Here is a 19,810-nt window from a genome sequence, read left to right on the forward strand (position 1 = left end):
GATAACTGAGCAATATTCCAAATAGGAAAGAAGAGATGTATGCTTTTACACTGAGAATTACAGCACCATTAATTTATAAAGCCTCTGCATTATGCTTTAAATTATTTAGAACCTCACAAGCTATGCCTTTATAAATTATATAATTATCTAACTTGGTCTTTCAACTAGATAATACAGAGAGTTCATTAGCAAGGGCCCTACCAAAACAGCACTGTCCATTGATACTGATAGCTCATTGATACCTACTGAAGGGACTTAATGAATGGACCTATTAGCTCAGCATTATGACTGTCTGGTGCTTTATGTAATTATGTCTGCAGTGGCATAATGTTCTTTTGCATGAAACATTGCTGTACAGTTTAATGTTCTGTTTGTTAAACATAATTAACCTTTATAAGGATTTTGATTATCTAATTATTTTCAAAATTATTATTTTTTTCTATTGATGTTTCAGTCATCTATAATCTTTCTTTGATTTATCCACTTTGATCGTACTGTATCTATGTCTATGAGATGCATAATTTAATCATCTGTAGAGTCAGGGATTATTTATTCACAGTCCCCAATGCACTGCCTCAAAGGAGAGGATTCCTTCAAATTAGGTCAGTGATGGTCCGTTGTTGCAAAGAAATCATGATTATGAGGGTGAGGATGACACATGCCTCGCTGTACCTAATACCACCTTCCTTTATCTCAGAGTTTAACTTAACTAAGCTATCTAAACAATGCTTTAATGTGATCTGCATTATTTATTTCAAAGATAAAATACATTTTCCCATCACCATTACACACAGAGACAATTGTCAGCATAAGTTTGGGACACAAGTCCAAGGAATGGATTCTTAAATGTTTTCAAACAGCAACAATGAATCACCATTGAGTATGTTTGCCTAAAAACAACAGCTGGAAGACCAAAAAAAAAAAAAAAGATGTCAGTTTCAGAACAGTAATTACAATCATGATTACCCAGGCACTCTTCTCACTTTCCTCTCCACTTCGGACAAATTGGAGATGCCAGAGCCTACAGTCTGAGCGATTTATGGGAATTTTCAGGGTTAATTCCTCATGATGCTAGAAGTCAGAGAACACTGCCCCATGCACTCTGCTCTCCTGTTGGGAATTACATACAATGCCATTCTTTTCCGGTGTGGCAATCAGCCTGGTTTGTCGGATCTGGCTGTTACCACCGGAAGGCTGTGAGAAGCAGCTTGCCACTCAACACAGTCTGTGGCAGGAACAAAATGTTTCTTCATCCCTCAACTGCGTGTGTCTATTACTCTGTCTCTGAAGAGTACTATTTGAATGGGGAGAACCAAAAAACAAACATTTAAATGGATGGCATCCCTTTTTATAGCTTTTTAATGCATTATACAGAAGGGAGGTTAAATCATGTTGCAGAACCAGATAAGTAAATGATCAGCTCCTTATGGATTTTAGAAGCCTTTTATTATTAAACCAAAACCTCCCTGTTGAAGTAAAACAACAATTTTCTGGTCAGTTAAACCAGCTGTTGACCAGAGTCTGTGGAACACAACAAACATTTAAATTTTTCATTTAAAGATAATTTATCTTTAATGTATGCACATTTGTAATTTTATGGTTTACATGTAATAAATATTTTAAAGATAAAGTCAGTATGTTGGTTGTACATCAGTTCAAAATGTGTTAATTCGTAACAACAACAGAATTCCAAATAAGGAGATTTACTGCCTAGGTGTCTGTATATACATGCTTAGAAAAGACAGAAACATTGTGAGTTTGTGACTTAATTAAAAGTTGTTTCTAAGCAACTATTGAAAGATATATATTGTATATCAGAAAAAAACTTCTGGGTGAGGTAGCAGGTACATGAGCAGTAAAGGTAAATCTTTAGGTCAACACATACAGTATAGAGGTCAGCACTGGGTTTCAGAGGCAGATAAAGGTCAGGAGTTGTCTTTTATGAGGACCCTCAGTAATACCGTAAACATATATACTGTATATATTACTAATAAATTATAAAATTATATATACATAAACACACACACACACACACACAGTGAATAAAAAGTATTTGAACCTTTTGGAATGACCTGCATTTATGTATAATTTTGTCTTAAAACTTGGTTTGATCTTCTTCTAAGTTACAATAATGAACAAACACAATCTGTTTGAAATAATAAAATTATTGTATTGTTCTTGTACATACTGTATAAATCATTTAAATATTCACAATGTTGCTTGAAAAATGCAAACATACAAACTGGCACCAAGCAGATCCAAGTCCTGTAAGTTGTGAGGTGGAGCTGCCATGTATCGGACTTGTTGGTTCAACACATCCCACAGATGCTCAATCGGATTGAGATCTGGGGAATTTGGAGGCCAGGGCAACACCTTGAACTCTTCATCATGTTCCTCAAACCATCCCCAAACAATGTGTGCAGTGTGGCAGGGCGCATTATCCTGCTGAATAAAGCCAATACCATCAGGGTATACCATTGCCATGAAGGGGTGTACCTGGTCTGCAACTATGTTTAGGTAGGTGGCACGTGTCAAATTTAAATCCACATGAATGGCCAGACCCAGCAGAAATAAGCATCACACTCCCTCCACCGGCTTGTCATCTTCCCACAGTGCATCCTGATTCCATCACTTCCCCAGGTAACCGGCGCACACGTACACGGCTGTCCACGTGATGTTAAAGAATACAGGACTCATCAGACCAGGCGATCTTCATCCACTGCTCCAAGGTCCAGTTTTGATGCTCACGCGCCCATTGTAGGTGCTTTCAATGGTGGACAAGGGTCATCATGGACACTCTGACTGGTCTGTGGCTATGCAGCCCCATGCGCACAGGGTGCGATGCACTGTGTGTTGTGACACATTCCTCCTGTAACCATCATTAAAATTTACTGTGACTTGTGCCACATAGACATTCTGTCAGTAACAGGCACTGCTAACCATTAATTCTTTTATTAGTGATTGGAACATGAAGCTTTCTAAATAGGCCTTATCACAACACTTGAATTCCAGCTTCATTACTCAAGAGCCGCATACAGTTCATTAAATACATCTCCGGTCAAAACTCAAACTCCTCATTATGCTATGTTAGTTTAACACAGTACATTTTATTTTAAGTCATTAATGCAATTTCGTCATTTTGCTCCCTTTTCTTTATATGTGCTTTTGGTCGGGGCAGTAACAATTAGTAGCAGGTACGTTTGTATTACCTTTTGGGATAAAACTGTGCCGGATTAGAGCTTCTTCAAGCAGATACCAAATATCAGTTGACTGAAGCTTCATATTTCATGGATCATCCATACTCATTGCAGTTAGCACAGGCTTCAACAGAAGCTTCGGCATCAAACATCACATCATTATTCATTAGTTCCTACCCCTAGGAGCATCTCACAATACAGCAATGTGGTTTATAATAAAACATTTAATTCCCTTCACATGCCAAAGCATTGGTTATCTTTGAAGGGGGTTGCACTAACAAATTTTCAATTTCAAGCACATCTATCCTCCAGCAAGGATACTGTACAATCAAATCTGCCTTCTCACTAGGGCCATTCACAAGCCCAAGCATGGTTTTCTCTGCAAACTTTCTTTGTTGTATCAAATAAATAAATAAATGGACCCTATTTGTTTAAATCCCTAGGATACAGAGCTCTCAGTGTGTTTCCATGCATATATAGTTAATTTGCCCATTTTCATGGTTGAAACCAAATGTGGGTCACTCATTTTCTTGTCCAACAAAACAAAGGTCTGAAGTACAGTGAAGTACACTATTGTACAAACCCATGCACAAAAAATTTCGTGAAAGGGTGTTGCACAACAGCGTCACCCTTATCGTAGGGCCCTCAAATTCTGTTGTTCATCCTTTGGCAGAGATCTTGCACAAACAACAGCCGTCCTCATTGGAGGACTCATAATCAAACATTGTCTAACTTCAGCAAAGGGTATTGCACAACAACGTTGCCCTTATCGTAGGTCCCTCACATTTCATTGTTTTTTTTTTTTTTTTTGCAAGGATATTGCACAAATAACGTTAGCCCTTGTTTATCTTTCAGCAAAGGGTATTGCACAACAACGTCACCCTTATTATAGGGCCCTCACATTCTGTTGTTCATCCTGTGGCAGAGATCTTGCACAAACAACGGCCGTCCTCGTCAGAGGACTCATAATCAAACATTATTTATCTTCAGCAAAGGTATTGCACAACAACGTTGCCCTTATCGTAGGGCCCTTACATTACATTGTTCATCCTTTGGCAAAGATATTGCACAAACAATGGCCACCCACGTTGGAGGGCTCATATCAAACGTTAATCATCTTCAGCAATGGGCATAGCACAACACTGTTCATAATTCAGGCAAAGCTTGCATTAACGTTCGCCCTTATTGAAGGGCTCAAACGCAAACACTGTACAGGATATCCTTCAGCAAAGGCTATTGAACAAACAAGGTTCACCCTTATCGGAGGGCCAATCAGCATTGTCTATCCCTTACAAAGATGTTGCACAAACAAGGCTCACCCTCAAGGGCTCAACAATTCTTATAAGCAGCCTACCCTCCTGCAGGGAATGGCACAACAGTAGCATGTCATACAGTTAAACACAGGCCATGATGCATCATTCATATTTATTTCTTCTTCAGATTCATCTCTCACCTTCCGAAGACCTGGTTGCTGTTTAGTCTAATCAGATTGTTTGATTTTCTTTTGGGGGCTAGGTTCAAAATAGGTTCTGTTCCTTTTGGGTAAGCTCCGCTCCCCTGCCATCATCGCTTCCAGCATGATCATATGGTTCAAGCAACATCAGAGTGCTGAACCGTAGGACGGGACTTATGCCAATTTATATAAGTATCTTTTCATTTGTATTAATTTAAATAATCTTGAGTCTTTCTGATAGAACTGATTGTTCGCTTACCATCTATTCTTCCCAGATCTTGACATGTGGCCTTGTTAGTAAATTATCAATGTTATTTGCTTCACCTGTGAGTGGTCATAATGTTTTGGCTCTTCAGTGTATATAGGAAGATATGGGAAGTGTTTTCTCCTCCTTTTATAAAATGATATTTGTTTTGCCATCTATATTATGCATGCATGACTAAATGGACCTAGAAATGTGTACTTGGAAGTACTCAGCTATTTGGAGGAGGTCATCGTTATGACTGTGGAGATGGGGGCGTGGCTGAGCGAAATCTGATGAGAGCGAGGCCGGGAGAGGAAGAGCGGTAAGGATTGACACCTGTGGGAAATTTGCAGTGAGAGCTGGAGAGGGATAAAAGGGCAGCCCAGACTGCCAGAGGGGAGAGAGGGAGATGCACGCAGCAGTGTCTATGTGTGTGTTCATTTGTTCTGCTGATAAGCATTAGTTCTTGTGTGTCACTGAAAAGTGTTGATATTAAAGACTTATGTGGATCGTTTGTCCAGCTCCCATTTCCTCCTTCCTACCTGAACAAGTGATGTATCACAGTGGTGCCAAAACCTGGGATTTCTGTGGAAGAAATGCTATCATGGAGTCCTCAACACTGGCCAAAGTAATCAAGACCCTCGCCGACATCCACCAAGCCCAACATCAGGCTCTGTTTGAGCTGCATGTGGAACAGGAGCAGAGGTTCAAGGTGCTCTTCCAAGCTCAAGTGGAGGACCGGCAGGTTCAAGGTGCTTGGTGCACTAGGAAGGGTCTCCAGCCGTGACCCCGGACCCACCTATGGCCGTGCCTATCGTCATGCTCGCCAAGATGGGACCTCAGGATGACCTGAAGACTTTTATCGAGCTCTTCGATCGGATGGCCAAAGTATGTAAGTGGTCGAGCACCCAGTGGGCAGCCCGCCTACTGCCACTGTTGTCCGGGGAAGCTGACTCACGACCCATCAACTTCCTGCGGCCAACCTCCTGGTGCACGAGGACTTGAATAAGGCCATCCTGCAATGGGTCGGCCGCAGCCCAGAACAACACCGGCAACACTTCCGCTTGCTGAAGCTTGGTGAGCACGGCCGCCCCTTCGCATTCGCCCAACAGCTCCGTGACACCTGCCGAAGGTAGCTGATGGCTGAAGAACGCAACACCGAGAAAGTTCTCAATCTGGTGGTACTGGAACAATTCATCGCCCAGCTACCAAAAGGGACAGCGGAGTGGGTGCCACCGACCGGCGTTGCTGGATGAGGTGGTCCAGCTGGCTGAGGACCATATGGTGGCGAATTCAGGAGCCGGTGAGCCCTCTTCTCTCTCTCTCTCTCTCTCTCTCTCTCTCCCCCTCTCTCTCCTCCTTCCCCCTCTCCTTCCCCTCATCCTGTTCCGGTTCCCCAGAAACTGGGAATTATGTCCCCAAAACCAGTTCCCCAGTCCCGTGGACCGTTCAACCTGCCAGTTTTTCCTAACCCCCTCCGCTCTCCCCCACAGGCTGTTGAATCTGCCGGCCACCCCAAGAGCGACATTGCGCCCCCTTCTGTTGATCAAGGTCCCCTTCAAAAGAATTGGTATGGACCTCATCGGGCCATTAGAACAGACGGCATGTGGGCATCGCTTTGTGTTGGTTCTGGTGGACTACGCAATGCGATATCTGGAAGCAGAGCCTCTGCGCAACATTTCAGCTGCAAGTGTTGCGGAGGCACTCTTCAGAATTATCTCCCAAGTGGGGATTCCGAAAGAAATCCTCACTGATCAGGGCACTACGTTCATGTCACGTACACTACGCAAACTGTATGAATTATTGGGGATTAAATCGATTCGGACCAGCGTTTACCACCCCCAAATGGACGGCTTGGTCGAACGATTAATCAGACCCTAAAGAATCTGATTCGTAAATTCGTGCACGAGGACGCTCAAAACTGGGACAAGTAGCTCGAGCCCCTATTATTTGCAGTTCGAGAGGTCCCGCAAGCCTCCACAGGGTTCTTCCCATGTGTTATTGTATGGCCATCGACCGCACAGCATGTTTGACGTCCTACTGGAAAATTGGTAGGAGGGACCTTCAAACAGCAAATATGAAATTCAGTATGTTCTTAACCTAAGAGCAAAACTCCACACACTGGGGAAATTAACACAGGAAAATGTTCTCCAGGCTCAAGAACGTCAAAGTTCTGTATAATAGGGGCACTCGACCATGGGAATTTACACCGGGAGATAAAGTCCTTGTATTGTTCCCCACATCCAGCTCTAAATTACTCACCAAGTGGCAAGGGCCCTTTGAGGTCACACGGTGAGTTGGGGAAATTGATTATGAGGTGAAATGAACGAATAGAGGCGGAGCACGTCAGATTTACCACCTCAACCTCCTAAAACCGTGGAGAGAGGCGGTTCCTGTGACTTTGGTGAGAGTGGTTCTGGAGAGGGAGCAGCTTGGGCCGGAAGTGAACTTAAAAGCCACCGATTGAGTCTTGTCACCATCCCAAGTCACGGAGTTTGCAAAGAGAATTCTCCGACATGTTCTCGCCTCTCCTCGGTCGTATGAATGTCATAGAGCACCATATCGAAATGACCCCAGGGGTAGTGGTATGCAGTCGTCCCTACCTGAGATGGGGGCGTGGCCGAGTGACGTCTGTAGAGAGCGAGGCTGGGAGAGGAGGAGCTGTAAGGACTGACACCTGTGGGAAATTATCTCTATTTTCAATTCTATTCTATTATTCTATTATCGAATTTTATTTAGCAAGAGATCAAACAGCTCTCCTCCAAGCACCAGCCCACTGAATTCACAACAGAAAATTAAAGAAACAAAACTTCCCAAAATAACAAAGGCAGGAGCCTTCTATTCCTCTTTTTCTTAAATACAAATTACCCAGTCCCCAAGAAAACAAAAACATCTCTTTTTCCCACTTTGTCTAATTCTCTCTTTTTTCATTCTTTTTTACTTTTTACACACACTCACTTGTTTTCACCATCACTTTAAAATCATAAGATTTCTGCCAAACTAATATAAAATATTTTCTCCAACATTCAAACTCTCCTTTTCCCTTTCATGGAAAGCCACAAACTGAGGGTTTACACAGGCCTCCTAGTAGCCTCCAACACCTGTGAGTATTAATTAACCCAAACCACTCAATTCAGCCTAATAGTGGGTTTTACACATTCTATCCATACCAGAAGAGGGAGTGAGGGAGTTTAAAAAAAACATTTACACACTGCCAACCCAGGCAGAAATGTAAAATTTAGTCAGACCTGTGACCCTTTTTTGGGTCACATCCCACCAGTTGAGAACCACTGGTTTAGAACTCCATTTGGGCATTTATATTTTAGATATTTTAAGTAGTTGCGTTTATGGTAAAGTGAAAATGATAGTCAGATAGGTGAGTACATGTCATTGCTTTGGGTGACACACCTGAATCCTGACCTCGGCCTGCCCCATACAGAGCTTTTTATTCCATTATCACAGAGTTCATAATGTGCAACAAACTTAGCCATAAAGCACATACTCTCTCAGGGGCGGTCATGTGTTTGCTTTGACCTCCCATCAGCGTGACAGTGGCCTGCTCTTTGGCTGACCTCACAACTCCACATTACAAGAGGACACTGTGAACTACTCCTCTCTAGAGACAGTGAGTCAACTTACATGTCTGCTCCACTCTCTCAGTAATACAGGTGCATTAGTGCGGTCAGAGAGGGTGGAATTTATTTGCAAGTATATTTGTTGAGAAATATGATTGCATGCACTACTGTATGATTTTCATTTTTATTTTATTGCAATTATTAAATGCATAACATTGTTTAATTAAGACAGAGTGGCAGATAATCAAGAGATTTTACGTTTCTATTAGCTCTGCATTTTGCAGCACTCACTTAAAATAATTAACCTCATTGGTGGAAGGATGACAAGGACATCTAAATTTTGCATTGAGACTTCTAAGAAAACAATTTCTATATCTTACACCACTGGCATGATGCTACTAGAATATGACTCAAGGACCAATGTACTTGAATTGAATGTGAAGTTTTTAAAGCTCAGAGAAGTTAGGTATACTCAAAAGATGGATAGATTCTTGCTGTCAAGCTGAAATCTCAGCAGTGTTCCCAAAGGATCAATGGTATTTCTTGTATGTCCAAGGACATCTCATTCTGCCAATGCAATACAAACACTTATGCTCTGCTCACTAATGAGGTCTTTTAGATTGATTTTCGTCATTCATTTATTCAAAATTTACCGTGTCACAAAAAATCTGCAAAACAGCCTGACAACTTGGGAAGCACAATTAGCAAACAGTTATAAGAGATTTAGGCTTTATCCTGGTAATTCATGTTGTATGAGTAACCTATTCTTTATTTAGCCTCACACAGCCTTTCTCAAATGTTAGAATTATTTACTTTCATACTATAGATCTAAATAGGGAAGTAAATAGCTTTCATTAAATATTTGAGTCTAAAGCTATAGGGAAGACTAGTTGTCACCCTTTTTACTCCAGTGAAAAGGGTAAGTTTTTTTTTTTTATATACAGTATATATATATATACTGTATTTTTTTTTTTTTTTTTTTTAAAGTCAACTTCTACAGTATATAGGCACATACCTTTAAGTCTTGGCTACAAAAAAAGCTATTGAATGTTAATATGTTTCTAGGAAAACAAATTATAAAACGAATTTCATGGAACACATGTTGACCTTTATCATTACTGAAATATAGCCTTTGTGACAGCATCCTGTGTGACAACTAGCCCCAATCTCTGTTTGACTTTAAAGAATATGATTGTTTTCAAAAGGTTATTACATTTATTTAAAACTAAGCCACTTTGGTAGGTAAGTGAACCAAATGAGGGTAACTTAATTTTTTCTGTGGCTCATAACTCAAATAACTCAAAATGGCCTGAGACGTAGCCTGGTAGTTAGTGAGCATGCTCCTACATGAGTGGTGGCAGTTATGTGAATGAACTGAGTTTATACCTGGCTCGTGTGTCATTCCCCATCCCCATTGTTCTCACCTGTCATTTCCTGTCCTATAATGGCAAAGAGTCAAAAAAAAAAAAAAATTTATCTTATGGTTATAGGCTGCAAGGTTGCCATAATAGCAGAAGTTTGGAAAAACGTTAAAAGACATTCTGAAAGCCTAACAATTAGGATCTAAATCTCAACATAAAGATTTTTAAACAGAAATTTGCCTGGACAAACAAGTAATTTAATGAGGCCTGTTTCTTCAAAAGACACAAACATTGGCACTTAGAAAATCACACGCATAAACATGGGTGAATGAAGTTAATTAACGGCCGCATTCATGATGCAAATAAAACAAGCTAACAAGAAAAACTTCTGCATCCACTAACAGGGCTAAGAATTCCAAATTACAGTAGTGTCAGGCTTATCAGGGCCAATCATGAGAAAGCCACAAGCTGCCTGGATAACTAGCCTCCAAACACACTGTGAATATGCCGCAGGGAGCCTGAGCCCTCAGCCTAGTTACAGAGGCAGCAACAGACTATATGCCTAAGAGAAGGTGGATGTGTACCATACAGGTCAAACAAATATCAGTCTAACAAGGTCCATAAAGACACACATTCACACACTCTGACATAGGTTATACGTATATAAATAAATAAATAATAAATAATGACATTGGTCAGACTTCTCAGGGGACGCGGTTAACTACAGGCAGCTCCAACCAGCATACTGTCAAAATCATGACAGAATGATCCACGCTGACGTACCGTCTTGAGCAACTGCAATGAATGGACACCAGGCGGCTGTGATTTCCATAAAACACTCTGCCATGACAGTGACTGTGTCATCCTCATTATCTTGCAGTACAGAAAATCTTTGTGTCCACAACAGATTAATGATTGCTGCATTTCATAATAAACTGGTCTGCTCTGACAGTGATGAATGTTGTGAAATGTGCAGGGGTCTATACACACTCTGTTACACCTAGGAAATTTGTTCTCCTTGTTACACAATTTGACTGGAGAAGAAATCAATGAATGATGCAATACATCCCTAAATTATTTCCTCATATTAGAGACAGCTCATATCAGGAGTAAAATGGCATTCTCTTCCTGTGATCTGCACTCCTTTTGCAGAATTTCCCCTCAGTTACTTTTGTGTTTGCTTTCAGATTCTTTTGGTGACACGAGCCTGAACAGGAACGCTTTTAGAAATCAACTTGTTTCGAGTTCAGTCAGTGTTAAATGATAGCTGTCGTTTAAGGGCCTGTTTGTCTCGATGCCATATTTATCCAATTACTTTAAAAGCAAGGGATGTGGGGGAATAAAAGTGTGCCATGCATAGAGGCATCTAGCATTAGTTCCTTGTGTATTCCAATCCAGTCGCCGCAAGATTTATGAGGATAGACATACTTGGATCAGATTCTCCAAGCTTCAACATTTCCTCTATCGGCAACTCAGACTGAAGCTGCCTTTCACTCACACTTGTGCATATATATTTCAATGATAGTGGTAGCAAGGTTATTTTTTATTTCCTAGCACATTCTTGAGTGTTTGGATAAATAACTTATTTTAGGGCCTAACCATATATGTCACTAAATGTTTAAACCTGAAGTTTGTAATTTCTGCACAAACTAGCATCACCAAATGAATTTGAAAAAATAATTATCAGTGTTTTAACCCTTAAACGCATACCTCGGGTCTTTAGAGACCAGGGACCTCATTCCACCCCCTGTACCTCATCCAGTTTTTGGAAACCTCTTTAGTATTCCTCAATCTATCTCTTATAAATAGTGTAGCACAAAAAAAAAAAAAAAAAAAAAAAATAAATCCAACACAATTTTTTCTTATAATGGTTTAAGTACCAAAGAGATACGTAAGAGTGTCTTTTGTCACCCAAAAACGTTTTTTTTTTTTTTTTTTTTTTTTACATTTCCATAACTTATATTTTTATGATTATTTCATATCTATATACTATCACATGGTATCTATTTCTTTGTTTATTACAAGAGAAATGAGTACTATATTCATACAAATAAATACTGTATCATGTTGATTTTCTGTGCAACAATGAATTAACAACAATGGTGAATTATCAGTATCCCATATGCATGTACACATACAAATTATACTTCTTATTTCTTAGTCAAGATGGTGCTGATGTTTCAGTGAGTGGTTTGATTTACATTTGACATCACTAGCTGATGTAGAAACAACATGGAAGTAAACTATATAAAGTGTAACACGTGAACAGTATGATATGACTATTGTCATGGGTGTAATACTGAAATAATGTAAGTTGTTCATCTATTTAGACTTGATAAGTGCCTGAGAAAATACATACAGTATTAATGTATGTGTAGTTGATGTGTATCTTATGTGTAGATTATGTGTTATGTGTAGCTCAATATGTGTTTGACAGCCAGTTGCAGCTCGTGAAATTTCAATGTGAAAATAATTAATCCTGTTCTATATTTGTCCTGATTTGTTGCATTATCTCTTTTATTTATGGGAAAAAAATAAATAAATAAATAAATAATAATATATATATATATATATATATATATATATATATATATATATATATATACAGTATATATATATATATATATATATATATATATATATATATATATATATATATATTATTTTCTAACTGTCTTGAAAATATTTTTTACAAATTTGACACTATCTGGGCATTTTGTACTTCCATTTTTGATAGATATAAGTGCCGAGTCTCTAAAGTCCCGAATATAGGGAAATCAAACTGCTAATGGCTTACCAAAAGTTGCCTCTGCATATTAGTAAGCTGACAGGAAGTATTGTATATATAAAGTACAATTTTAAAAAATCACACACTTCAGTTTAACTTAATGTACCACTGAAAAGTAATGTCAGCTATGCCACTGAATCTGAAGATATAATAAAACTGTCATAAAACAGTGATCTATTATTAATATGATTGTAGTACCTGAACTGGGGGTTCAAGGAAAAGCAATGTTTTTTTTTTTTTTTAGCTTGGTGGCATGAGGTAAGCAGGTATAACTGTCACTTTGTATTTTGTTCTATTCTGATCATTCTGACACTGATGAGCAGAATTATAATAAACAGCACATTTCAAAGAAATTTGGGTTTTCTCTTTTGATAGAAACTAAGACGAATACGCATTTAGCCATAGTGATTTAAAAAAAGCTTTATATACAATTTATTATGCTCAATGTTAGGGATGCACCGATTTATTGGCTGCCGATATATCGGCCAATTTAAAACTACTGGAAAATCGGTTTTAAGCATGATATTGCCGATATGAAAAAACGATGGTTTACTTATAATTAATTATCATCACTCTTTATAAAAACTCTGTGGAATGTAGAAGGGTTTGCACTCCTAAGAAAATTTAATATTTAATTTATAATCATTCTCGTTCTCACATTAATGAGGGAAAATCACCATTACAGACGTGACAACTGTGAAAGTTGCACTTACCTATACATGATGAGGTAAAACCATCCAAAATGTTTTGAAACCAGCAAACTTTGTTATTTTGAACTGCAAAAACAGAAGGTCAAAAATGTTTTAGAAGTAAAAAATCATATTTTTTCACATCAATCATCATGCTTTGATATTGTTATTTTTCACCAAAAAAAAAAAAACAAAAAAAAATGTTTTATCTTTTTATATTCTATTTATCTTTCATTTTGGCTCTCTTTAAAAAATGTACCTGTCAGGTGTTCAACAGATCCAATCCATGTTCAAAAGAAATTATAAATTTTTTAGAACAATAAAAAGCTTTTGTACCTCTTTGTACATTTTTAAAATATAATTTCTAACCAAAACAGTGGTCTGATGACAAAATAAGGTATGTGGCAAAATATTAGTATCGGCCATTAGTTTTTTTGTTAAAATCAGTATTGTATACCTACTCAGTGCATCCATACACATTGAAAAACCTCAGAATTATTGTACAAACAGTGTTTTGAATGAGTCAACCACTAATCACAACAATCCAACAGTAAAAATTCCCCCATTTAGAGCACATATCAGTCTACTTTTCTTTTCTTTTTTTTTCTTTTCTTTTCTTTTTTTTTTTTTTTTTTTGCTGTAGGAATTGTGTGCTTTGGGTCATTAAATGAATAATTATGGAAAACCCCTGCTGAGTTGGTATCATGGGACAAAATGTGCACTCTAGTGTTGATACCAAATAAAATAATACTTATTTGCAAGCAGGAACAAAACCCTAGAGGCAAATCAATAAATAACAGGAAGATTTAATTAAGTAAAAAGCTTTCATAGTGACTTTTAAAGAAAAATATGAAAAATATGAACCAGTACAGGCATAGGACAGAATTAGTTTGCCTTAAGTTGCAGCATATGGTCATAACATGACTGTTTGGCTTTGACATAACATAGTGCTGTCTGTTGCTCTCCATCGGGTTTCTTTCATCTAACCCAGGCTTTCATATTCTTTAAAGGAAAGGTGCAACCTAAAATGTATTTTACATCACTGAAAACTGTTATGTATCTCATGGCTGCATAAAAGATTGGTTATGTATCTCATGGCTACATACAAGTTTAAGTATGTGCTTTGATGTTAGCCTACAGTATATGCTACCTTGAATATTAAATACAGATTAAACAAAACATTGTGCCATTAGTAATTTCAGTAACCTCTCCCTGGCCTCAAGGGATGAAACTCAAAGAGATAGATTTCCTGCTCTTACTCCAACTTTCAGTTTTATCATTGTTTTCAGATTTATCCATTTCTCCAGGACCTGTCAGTCACTATGCCTGCTTCTATCTTGGTAGAATGAAACATTTTTAAAACTGCTTGATTTAAACTGTCAGGCCATCTCATCATAAAATACATCATATCTGTTCTACCCGTCCCTGTTATAAAAAAAGAATTTGGTCAAATTTTATTATTGGATGTACAAAAAAACTATTTAAAGCTGTAAAACATCCAGAAAGGTGAAAGGTCACAACTTGTTCCTCCGACAGGGGTCAAAACTAACCCATTAAGACAATGGAAGGAACATTTTGTTTTAAATTGTTATGTCTCTTAAACAATTATATACAAAATACATTTTATTTTTTATTTTGTTTGTTTTGGTGGTCTTGACAAAATCACAATGTTTGGTTCCAGTATTTCTGACATATTCTTCTATCTCCTGGGATTTTCACGCACAACAGTCTCTTGAGTTTACTCAGAATGGTGCCAAAAACAACAACAACAAAAAACATCCAGTGTGTGGCAGTTCTGCAGACGGAAATGCCTTGTTGATGAGAGAGGTCAACAGAGAAAGGCCAGACTGGTTCCAGCTGACAGAAAGTCTACGGTAACTCAGATAACCCCTCTGTACAATTGAAGTGAGCAGAATAGCACCTCAGAAGGCACAACACGCCGAACCTTGATGGGCTACAACAGCAGAAGACCATGTCGGGCACTTTATAAGGACCATAATGTTCCTAATAAAGTGCTCAGTGAGTGTATATATAAGGAAACAGGTATCACAGACTCATTTGTAAATAATTACTCTAAAACTTGATCAGGAAAGGAACATGGGAAATAATCTTCAGCCGTAAGAATTAGGGTGTATCATCAAAATCTGAAGCTTGTATAAACATTTCTTTAATTCCTGTTCATCTCCAGAAAATTAAAGCACTTGCCCTGTGAGCCTTCCAAGTGAATTAGCATAATGAGCCACCAAGGGTAGAGCTACCTGGATTACCTTATCAATTTGCAACCCTGGCTCCAACTGCGAGTCAATTTGAGAAAGTACCCAATTAACTTATATTAAAAAGTCAACATAATTATGTTGATGAGAAGTCCCTTTCATACTGAGGGAGAAGATATCTGAACCAGACTCAATACTTTTGCACTGATTGCACCTGGTAATAAAAGTGTATTTCTGATCATTTGTAATATTCTTATGGAAAATCCATTTTCTTAATGTATTTTGTCATCAATCTAATTATTTAACTTTGTTACCTCTTTATTTCAACTGTCAAACAAATCAAATTCCTACTGTTCAAAATGGTATTATTTCAGTAATTAGGCTGAGTGTGACGTTAATGTCCCTTAGCTGTCCTTATTTTGTTTTCATTCCTGTGTGAATTTCAATTCAGTGGAGTTATGTCCCAGCAAAATTAACATGGTGAAAACTGTTAAACTGTTATAAGAAATAGGTCTACATGTCTGCCAGTTATTTTGTCAGATTAGAGTTTTTTTTCTCTTCTTCATGGAAACTTAGCCCACAATAACGTTAAATACAATTGACTAGTGCTGGAGAAGTGTGTGTGTGTGTGTGTGTGTGTGTGTGTGTGTGTGTGTGTGAGAGAGAGAGAGAGAGAGAGAGAGTGAGAGAGGTAACGCCACTAGAGGCACTCTTTTTCTCTAAAGACGTTATTTTGCAGAAGACCACAACTGGAACAATGTTATCCCATGGTAACCATTGTGGTCACCAAAAATACCATAGTTACTTTAATTATTTTTTATTATAAGAAAACATCGGTATCTTGGTGTTATTAAAAGAAATTCTGAAAATTGATTGAATGATACACAAATTAATATTTTATAGTTGTATTAATGGTAACTGTAAAATTTGCACTAATTGCTACATGGAATTTTGCCAGAAACTATGTTTACAATGGTACATTTCTGCATGGAACCTCTTTTTAATGAAATATCAACAGGGTGTTTTTGTCCCCAGAAACAAAGAAATCAAGACAAAAAAAAAAATTTCATTAGCATACAAACATGATTCTACATTCAATTACGATACACGTTTGATGCCTTCAATGTAAAGTTTGGATTAAGTGTGTTGAAGTGATTTTTGAATGGGGGTTTGTTCCCGCCCTTTCCCCGCATCTCATTACACGCGCGGCACCCGTTGCTCTAGGAGGTGAAGCTCAACTCACTCACGAGCTTCAGAATGAAGCAGGTGTCCAACATGGGGAACACGAGCAACGGATCTCTCACTACTCTCCTCCTTCTCTTCACCATTTCGGCAGCTATCTTTACAGGTAAGAATTGTGTATTTGGACTAGTAAATCCATGTATACTCTGATGGAAAAGATGGTTGACCTTCGCCGCGAGCGGAGAATTTGTTGCGTCCGGATTGAAAGTGATAAATTCAAAGTACTGATGGGTTACAAAAGTTAGCTACGTGTGTTTTGCCACTCAGAGGTTCGAGCTGTATGCGGATTTTTCTGCTCCTATATGTTAACTTTGACGCGACAAAGTCTGCAGCTGTTTTCCAGTTGCTTTGGCTGCGGGTCTCTCTGCGCGTGCATGCGGGAGAAGAGAGTCAGGAGTCTCGCAGTAGCGGGATTTTTGTGTCCACTGCGATTTCACACAACTAACATTTGTTTCCCCCCAAATCAGTTGCACAAAAGATGTAACTCAGATGCTTTCATCATATGATTGAGGAACACTGCAGACACACACTAACCATTTATTTAACGCAGCGCCGAGCATAATTGTTCTTTAATAACTGCTCCTGTTTGGATGGACTATTGCAGTGGATTTTCATCTGAATTATTGTTTCTTTTTGCCAACTCATTGCATTAATTATGTTTGATCTCTCAGTGCTCTTAAATAGTTTATAAAACGCAGTCAAAACAAAGCCATTTCAGTCGCGCTGAGTTTGCAAGTCATATATAACGTTTGTGAACACGTGAACAGCAGTTACAATGTAACACGGGTGAAGATCATCCAAAGAATCGGGCTTCCTGCAGCTCACATAAGCCGTGAATGAGCTTCCAAAACAAAGTTGGGAAATAGGCTTTAACGTTAATGTGTTTGATATAAAGAAACATGAAATACACCTCGTATGCCTATTGGTATCGCTCTGTGTCAGAGGAGCGCATTTGTGTAACCGGTATCTCTAAAACAGTATTTGGCAGCGTCTGTTTATCTGTACAATCGGTATCACTTCTCGATTTTTAAAACACACACACACACACACATAAAGCCATTGTCTGCCAAAGTTCCATAAGCAGCGGTTGTAGTTTCGGTCAAGAATGAACATAAATCCACTAGTATTTTTTTTTACTATTCGATATTTTCGTTGCTTGCGGCTGTTATGAGAGAATAAGCCATGAAACCGTTTGGATAAGTGTGACAATGCAACATTTCCTCCGTCGTTCTCCAAGTAGCCGTTTATTTACCCTCTCTTATCTTTTAGATCGACGTTTCTTGCGAATAGCAGTCTTTTGTAATTTTTTATACAAAGAGTCAACAAGTGATTATTTTTTTTAAGTTAGTACCGTTTTTACTCGTATATTTAGCACCGTGTGGTGTGTCGCGATGCGTATTGTGTTTGCCTTGAAAGGTTTTGGAAATGTTCCTCTGCAATACATGTATCGCGCGCTTGAAGTGCAGACACCTTCATTGGTTATAACGGGTGCGTTCTAGTTTTGTCGCGCTGTGTCGGTTAAAATGGGAGGGCTTGAATTCTGCCTCGTCGCTCGTATGCAGTATGGTTTTCTCTCATCTTAAACATACATCTCCAGGAAATATTACGTGCAGTTACAACACTAAAACAAAGCTTTATTCACGTTTGGGAGGAAACGGAGATATAGCCTACGCAGTGATTGGAAACACGTCGAGTAGAAGGAAAAAAAAGGACTTTCCTTTTTAGTGCGTTGCGGTGCGCAGTGCCAGCGATAGTGTTCAGAGATACAGCATGGATAAACCTGTTTAAGTTTGAGTCTGTCCTCTTAACATGATTTATTTAATGTCAGTGACAAATATCGTTTTTGTCATCATCATAATATAGTAGTAGCAGCAGCAGTACATTAAGGTATTTTATTTTATCTGCCACGGCTTGTCTCATAAACGCTCTGTCTTTTCAATGGAACTATATACTTTTTTATCTTCAGTCCATCCTTACTTTAACAAACCAGTATATATTAACACAGGTTAATATTAAATACAAAGAATTTAGCTACCAAGTATCATTAATATAGCCTCGAAGCAGGTGCTTTATATCCATGAATTTGCCCTTTCTGCCCCCTCCAGCTCTTTCAAGGCTTGGTGTCTCCCATTGTTTTGAGGCTTTAAGTATTATTCAATCATTCTAGGGTGTTTCCTCACAATATCTTTGAATGCAAGGAGAGGCTTATGACTAATAACCCTGCATTGACAATAACCTCATATTTCAGGGAATCCCTGTTTCCATTAGCCAGTGAGAATGCTTTCATATCAGATAAACACTTAGCATACAGCATATAGAAGAACAGATAACTTGTTTAGGGCCTGCAGCAAATAATATGTTTATATGGAAATAGATAAAGAAAGCAGTAGCTTAACCAGGTTGCTGTTATTAGACATTTCTTCCCCTTTGAAGTGTGTATTATTTGTTTTGCTCCACTTGGCTGTCAGACTAATACCTTACAGAGTGAAAATGAAAATGGCTGAATGGGAGAAGCTAATCCACATAAGAATATTTTGAGGATTACGGCTGGAGTCTGCCTTGCCCGCCTTGCTATTGATTGGTTACCTTGCTCTGTAAAAATGACAGCACAAGGGAAGACAAGAGCTCTCTTAATTCTTTCAGTTCAGGCTGTAGCGTGACAGATTACTGGTGTTATTGGTAATATTTTTCTTTATATATGCTTGTTTATGGTATTATTGGTTTTCTAGAAACTTTATGGTATGGCTCACTTATTTGTTGACTGCAAATAGAAACGTAGCAAGAGACGTGATTAGAAAGGAAATGTAAAGCAATATATTGACGTTGGCAGTCGGATGTTTGGGACTAGAGAAAATTCCTTCTGGTCATTTAGCAAAGTTCAATTTATTTGCCACTGTTTTAATGACTCTTTATGACAAAGACATGATGGTATAGGGCCCTATGAAATCTGTTTAATTTTTTTCATAATTCTGTTTTATTTTTCCCCAAATTACATGTTTTCCGTTTTATTTTATTTTATTTTGTTTAATTAAATTTTATCATTAAAAA

At 38.3% G+C, this 19,810-nt stretch overlaps 1 protein-coding gene across 4 annotated transcripts in view; it reads left to right on the forward strand.

Annotated features, from left to right (window-relative positions):
- Window positions 1-16,731: 16,731 nt before the first annotated feature.
- LOC127429389 (cell adhesion molecule 1-like) overlaps window positions 16,732-19,810 on the forward strand; it is a 459,647-nt gene continuing 456,568 nt past the window's right edge. For 3 of the 4 annotated variants that reach the window (XM_051678391.1, XM_051678394.1, XM_051678395.1), the window contains exon 1: window positions 16,734-16,868. In XM_051678391.1, the coding sequence (XP_051534351.1) occupies window positions 16,778-16,868 (91 nt within the window). In that variant the 5' untranslated portion in view covers window positions 16,734-16,777. Of the gene's footprint in view, window positions 16,869-19,810 lie in introns of all 4 variants that reach the window. The other variant, XM_051678393.1, reaches the window with a different exon arrangement.

Source organism: Myxocyprinus asiaticus, chromosome 38 (assembly GCF_019703515.2).
Source record: "Myxocyprinus asiaticus isolate MX2 ecotype Aquarium Trade chromosome 38, UBuf_Myxa_2, whole genome shotgun sequence".
In the NCBI taxonomy this organism is placed as follows: Eukaryota; Metazoa; Chordata; class Actinopteri; order Cypriniformes; family Catostomidae; genus Myxocyprinus; species Myxocyprinus asiaticus.